Consider the following 7,063-nt stretch of genomic DNA (forward strand, 5'->3'; position numbering starts at 1 on the left):
CAAATTTATCGAACGAAACTTATATATTTCTACCCAATACATTTTAGTTTCAGGACAGATATAGATCATAGAATTAAAGTACATTTCATCATGACACGTGTAGTTTTGGCACGTGTAGTTTCTGCTTTCAAATGATAACATATATTAATGTACTGCGCACATTAATCCGTTTCTCCGCTGAGATAAATAAATAGTCTGCAATTTGTGCGCAGTTCAGGAATTTGTAATGTCAATGAATGACTGTAAGGTCTCAGAATCTGTTTTTATAATCTTCGATGTCTATCTCGACTTACTTGCTGTCAAGAATAAAAACACTACATATTTTGAAGATTGGATACAAACTAAGCTGTCATATACGATAATTTTTTAAATTTGTTAATTGGCTATAAGATAGAGAGATCCAAGAATCTCTCTGTCCTGCAGCCAATTAACAGGCATGAAACATTTGTCATACGACAAATATAATAATAGTCCTAGAGTTCTAGAAAAATATTGTGATTATCGGATAATAGATAATGAAAATTGATAAGCGACAATATTCTACGAGAGTGTAAAAATTTAAGCCCCTTTCATCCATACACAATTGTATGCAATAAATGTGTATATTTCATCAGAAATATTTTATGATAAGTTATTTATTCTATATAAACACTAGTAAATTTTTTTCAGAATTGTTATTGAAACACTTGAGAAATATTGAAAAAGTCTACGTTTTTTCTAGAATTCTGAACGTGTGGATTTTAAAATATTCTAACACTTCTAAGATTCCCGCTCTATAATTTCTGATGAAAAGTGCATAAAGTTTAAGATATTTTTTTCAGAAATTATAGGATGACAAATTTTTTAGAAATGTTAAAATAATATTTATGAAGAATTCTAAAAAAGATAAAGTATACTTTCTCAGTAATGTGTACTTCTGCTCCAATTTGTATAAAAAATCTGAGAACTTTCTAAAAAATTATTTAAAAGTTCTACATTTTATATAAAAAAATTCTACATTTTATATAAAAATTCTCAGAAAATTTTTTTGTATTTCTGTGAAAGACAGAATTCGCGAATCGAAAAGCAGAGAGAACAATAAAATAGAATAGACCTCTCTCATGTTGATCTCTGCATATTCCTCTGAACTTATGAAATCAGATCTATGTCGATGAGAAAGGAGACGGAGAAAAGGAAAGAGAACAGAGAAAGCGCAATTAAAAGAATTAGAAAACAGTATTAATTTTAACGGATCAATACTAATTAATTAATGTATTTTTTTTAGCTTTAGGAAAATCGAACAGATTAAAATAAAGTGGAAAAGCACAGCAATTTTAAATCCAAAAAAACAGTATTAATTCCAATAAGTAAATATGTATTTTTTAACTTCGGGGAAATCGAGCAGATTAAAAATGAAGTAAATAAATGCAAAGTTTCAAAGAAACGAAAAACAACATTAATTCCAATGAGTAATCATACATTTTTTTAGCCTCAGGGAAATCAAGCGGAATAAATTTTTAAAGCAGATTAAATTTTTAAAGTAAAAAAACGCTGCATTTTAAAGAAACAAAAAACAGCATTATTCTAATGAATAAACATGTATTTTTTTTAGTTTCTCGGAGAAATCAAGTATGTAAGGTGGAAAAGCGCGACATCTTAAAGAATTGGAAAACAGCATTAATTCCAATGAATAAACACGGATCTTTTTTAACTCTGGGAAATCGAGCGGAATAAAAATGAGGCGGAAAAGCAGTACCTTAAAGGGTTAGAAAATAGCATAAGTTCCAAGACGGATAAATACGTCTTTTTTTCTTCAGCTTCAGAGAAATCAGGTAGATTAAAAGTAATGCAGAAAAACGCATCTTAAAGGATCGGAAAACAACACAATTCCAAACATATATTTTTTTAACTTTAGAAAAATTAAGTACATTAAATACAGATTGAAAAGCGTGGCATTCTTAAAGAATTATAAAACAGCATTAATTCCAATAAATAAATACATATTTTTTTCTAACTTTGGAGGAATGGAGTAAATTAATGCTCGCTCAATGTAGATTAATTTTTTTTTCCACTGGAAAAATTATAAGCGCAACACAGATACAAATCATTTTATTATTATATATTTTTAATGTTAATAAATAATTTAATCTTTTTAATATTATGAGGTTATCGTGACAAAGAACATGTAATGTGCGAATCAAGCATTTGTAAGGTCAAATCGAATCGAAACCTTTGATAATATATTCTAAAACAAATCGAATAAAATTTGAAAATTTATATCGAATGAACATTGAGTTGAATTTTTTTAAATATGAATCGAATTTAAACTAAATTTTGCAGAATTTACATTAAAAGCTAATCTAAAAGTAATAAAGTATTTTAAATAATGTTCCAGATTTTTTAAATAAACAAAAAAAAATTATTTTCACTTATGAGAATCGTGCATAAATAAAATAGGCAATTGATTCAAAATTTAAAAATCCACTATGATTCAAATTCGATTCAAATTTGAACTATTTACAAATCTTTATAATTAAAATGCAATTAAAACAATTAAATTATTCATTGTGATATAACAGAAAATAATTATTTATTAATACTATAAATTAATTTGCATTCAAACGCATTCAGTATGCATCAGTATTGCATTAGTTTTAATGGAAAACGTTATTACTCTTCATTTTTTCCTAATTCTTAGAAAAAAAAATGAATAAATTGAATCTAAAGTTAATCCTCATCGGTGGAAATGGACATAAATGAGGTGAAAAAATAGTTAGGCGTAAAAAAATCGGTCTTAGAGCATCGGCCCTAAATGTATATTTTTCTTTAGCATCAGAGAAATAGAAAAAATGCAACGCAAAAAGAGTCATTGCAAGGTTGGCGTTTTCCGAGAAACAATTAAAACGAGATGATGAAGTTCCTAATAAGCGCATGTTACGTGAACTAGAAAAAATTGTTTCGAATAGTGAGAGAAAAATGTACTAAATTTTAATAAATAATAATAGTTTAATTTTTAATAAATAATAACATTTTAACAGTACTAATATAACATTTATTTACGGAAAATAAATATTTGTTACAAAATAATAATTAAATCAAATTCTTGTATATAATAATAATTCTTATATAAAATAAATATATATTTAGTAAGTATTCAACTGGCACTACTCAAAAATATTTACTAAACTTTATTAAATTTTTCTTTCTACTTACGATAAAAATTCTAAAATGCAGCGCGTCTTTTTCTTCAGTGTCAAGAAAATTAGATAGATTAAAAATAAAGCAGAAAAACACAGCACTTAAAGGGAAAACAACAGCAATGCTGTTTCTGCATTCCAAATGAATGCTTATTTTTTTTATTTTTGAGAAAATCAAGCAGATTAAATAAAAAGAATAGAAAAGCGTCTTAAAGAATCGAAAAAACATTAATTCCGATGAATAAATGTGTATTTTTTACGAGGAAATCAGAATAGATTAAAAATGAGGCGAAAAAAATGCATCAATAAACGATCTTAGAACATAAACAAATATATATTTTTCCTCAACTTCAGGGAAATCAAAATGTAATAAAAAAAATGAGATGCAAGAGAATGTCAAAGTCGAAGGAGTGTTTTCTGAGAAGCGATTAAAGCGAGATCATTAATGCCCGTTTTTATCAATGTAGCTTAATTTTAATTTAACTAACTTCTTTATCTTTTTCTAATTCTTAAAAAAAAATTTGAAGAGTAAGTTGAACCAAGATAAATTAATCTACATTAGTAGAAATGAACTTAAGTTTCTTGACAACAATATTACGTGAAACTGTGATAGGAAAAATTGTTTCGTGCGACGGAAAATATTTCGAGAAATGAAAAATATTAAGTAAGATTACCTTGTACTCGATGTCTTCGATACCCATGTCGAAATCTCGTCGGATACACTGCGAATAGAATACAGCGACTAGCTCACCGTTTTAGAAAAAGAAAAAGCAAGATAAAGACGGAAAATAATAGAAGAGTCGATGATGAGCCTCTGACGATGTGGCACACACCTAGCGCTATTATTTTACTACCGGCGCGATTATGAGCTAGCTATAATCACGAGACGGATAAGATAATAAGTACGTGTGTGATTATCACGTCCCGATCCAATTTCCTCGTGACATGAGCGGTTGTTGTCAACAAAACAAATCGAAGGGATCGGAGACTATTCAGGAAAGGTCGCTACAGAATCGCGTTATGTTACCAGGTATTTCCAGTCACACCGTCGACGTGGAACTCAATACGCGGCGACGAATAAATTCTACTCGCAAAAATATTTTCACTTATATGTAGATATATTTTAGCAATTAAGGTGTTGTAGAAAAGAAAGGATATGACAAGATTAAGTGCGAGACCGCTCGGCTTCAAGAATTCTAAAAAAGTTCAGAAATCACTCCGAAAGGTGTAACTCCGGTTTGCTCGATCCGCTTGAAATGATGTATCCGCTCACAATTCAGCTTGGCTCCATTCTGCTTGGCGCCTGCTTGATACGAGACACTACACAACGCCAACACGCTTGTTTTTGTCATAGCTCCATGAGCACCAATCGAAAGACGTAAGAGCTAGTGGGGTTAAAAACGATAATGCGATGCGGCAATGCCTGGCTCTTATCGTGCATATTGATGCATATACGTCAGTAGTCAAATCGCATACCTTAAACTGCGGGATAAAGAGAAAAAGGAAAGAAAAGTGTGGAAAAACCGAAAGTATAATGCACCGATTGTTACCAGTGGAACACATGATTGCAATTCTCTCTGTTAATTCCTTTTTGTGTGATTAGCTGCTACTGTTCAGCTGCTAAGTCCAAAGTACACGATAAATCGAATTGAATGTTGTATTTTCTTTATGCAAATTCTATATATAGGCCTGAAAACGGTCAACATATAGAGTCTGTCCTTTGTTTGTGCTATAATGCATACATTTTTATTTAAAGCGAGACGGTATATAATTAGATCAATTAGATATTCACGAGAAAAAGAGGAAAAATAAAAAGTCCGAAAAGTTCGGCTCTATAAGAAGAATAAACGAATTTTAAAGCAAGTTACATACCTTGTAGAAGTTTCCTAACCGTGAATCTTCTTGACTCACACATATCTATCTGGTGATTTATACAAATTCCTTTTCTTCGTCTTAATTAACGATTTCCACAGACTCTAAATAAGAAAGAATCTTTTTGATTCAAAAAGTAAAGAATGGCTTTGTGCAGGAAGTCTTTCATCAGCTTTTGTCAAGTCTTTTATCAGAGAAAGTGAAAAGGGAGGAATTTAAAAACAGAAAATAATATATGAGCTGACATCTTGTTACATAACGAAGAACTGCGTCTTTGAATCAGTCGGTAAAATAGCGCGTTATTGGTAAAATAGGACGCTGTTTGAGGCAATATTAATCTTTTCTACATTATTTTTATGTGTTCTAGAGATTGTATATTATAATGTATACGATTATAAGATTTCGAACTAATCAATGAAAATCACTGGGAGAAGATCAGAATTTAATTACATCAAGGAGCTGGCAAAATAATTTGAAAATATACATAATATCAAGAATTCGAGCATGTAACCTCAAAGAGAGAAAAGTCAGTTGATTGAATCAATTTCAAAAGTTCCCAAGACTTGAAATGATGGAGACTCCTGGCACAAGTTCGACTACTACTATTTGCGAATTGTAAGTTCAGCGTTTTATATTATATATTAAATTGTAGTATTTTATAAAAATATACAAAATTGCTAAATTACATTAAATCTAAGATCTTATGAAAACCAAATATTGTAAACGCTTTTATTTGTATTGCGTCAACATGAATTTTTTTTCTCGTATTAGATGCAGCAAACACAAACGCTTGTATACTTGTCCACGATGTGGTGTAGGCTATTGCGGAGCTGAATGTTATAAGTCAGATATGCATACGGATTGCTCTGAGAGCTTTTATAGGCAGTGCATTGAAGATGAGTTAAAGTCTCAAGAGAATGATCCAATTGCTAGACAAAAAATGATGGAAATCCTTAAGAGAATACATGATGCTGACATGGAAAATGATATCTTGGAAAATAATTCAGATGAGGGAAGCATCAATGGAGAGGATTATCCATTGGATTCAGATGACGAACAAGAAGTAATAAAAATCATTCTTATGATTTGATGAATGCTCATTCTTACAAATGTATCTTTCAGGTTCTTGATTTGGAAACCAGATTGCAGAATGTTAATTTGGAAAATCCTAATGAGCTCTGGTCAGTTTTATCTGAAGCAGAGAGGCAAGAATTTGAAGCACTGATAAAAAATGGAGAAGCAGAAAAGCTGTTGCCTAAATGGGTGCCATGGTGGACTTGTCATGTAGAAAAAAAATTAATTCAGCCAATTGAAGAGGACATTAAGGATGCTTATAGCGATTTAAAATATCCTGATTTGATAGATGTACCATTATTTAACGAATTGCAGGTTGGTAATAATAAAATCAATATTCATAGTTAATATTCATAGTTAATATTCATAGTTAAAATATATGATTTTATTAATTTTATTTATTTCTTTTTTTTTTAGAAAGCATCTCCTTTTGTATTCTTTAATATGACAAATGTGATATATGCTTATGCATATGTTGCTCTTTACTATATTGGAGATTATTTAAATTGTGCCGAGGAAGCTACTCATGTTTTTCTGATTATCTGTGAAAACATGAGAAATAATGAAATCTTCAAAGATATGGACTCGGCAATTGAATCTGTTGTAGACATTGTAAAAAATGTGAGTAGTTTATATAATTTCTGAAAAAAAATCTTAAATATCTTAATACTTTTTCAGATTTTGTAAGATTTTATCAAATAGTTTAAAATGAAAAATTTTAGAATATTTCAGAATTCAAAATATGAAAAATTTTGGAAAATGTGTAGGCTTTCTCGAAATATTTGAAAAGTTTGAATTTGTATAAAGGATGTGAGAAATTTTTCGAAAGATAAAATTATTTAAAAATTCTGAAAAGTGTTCTGAAAAAAATTTCACCAGGATTTATTATTACTCAATATATACTTTAATATATATGTATATATATATTATTATTATTATTA

At 29.4% G+C, this 7,063-nt stretch overlaps 2 protein-coding genes across 2 annotated transcripts in view; one reads left to right on the plus strand and one right to left on the minus strand.

Moving 5' to 3' along the window:
- Nucleotides 1-5,135, minus strand: part of LOC108693456 (choline/ethanolamine kinase) — an 11,919-nt gene extending 6,784 nt beyond the window's left edge. Inside the window, exons 1-2 of the mRNA XM_018202414.1 lie at nt 5,049-5,135; nt 3,851-4,865 (exon numbers count right to left, since the gene is read on the minus strand). Coding sequence (XP_018057903.1) covers nt 3,851-3,877 — 27 coding nt within the window. The 5' untranslated portion in view covers nt 3,878-4,865; nt 5,049-5,135. The remainder of the gene's footprint in view (nt 1-3,850; nt 4,866-5,048) is intronic.
- Nucleotides 5,136-5,258: 123 nt separating this feature from the next.
- Nucleotides 5,259-7,063, plus strand: part of LOC108693458 (zinc finger HIT domain-containing protein 2) — a 2,188-nt gene continuing 383 nt past the window's right edge. The window contains exons 1-5 of the mRNA XM_018202417.1: nt 5,259-5,334; nt 5,416-5,663; nt 5,820-6,111; nt 6,171-6,437; nt 6,540-6,755. Coding sequence (XP_018057906.1) covers nt 5,617-5,663; nt 5,820-6,111; nt 6,171-6,437; nt 6,540-6,755 — 822 coding nt within the window. The 5' untranslated portion in view covers nt 5,259-5,334; nt 5,416-5,616. The remainder of the gene's footprint in view (nt 5,335-5,415; nt 5,664-5,819; nt 6,112-6,170; nt 6,438-6,539; nt 6,756-7,063) is intronic.

This window comes from Atta colombica, unplaced genomic scaffold, assembly GCF_001594045.1.
Source record: "Atta colombica isolate Treedump-2 unplaced genomic scaffold, Acol1.0 scaffold9, whole genome shotgun sequence".
Lineage (NCBI taxonomy): Eukaryota > Metazoa > Arthropoda > Insecta > Hymenoptera > Formicidae > Atta > Atta colombica.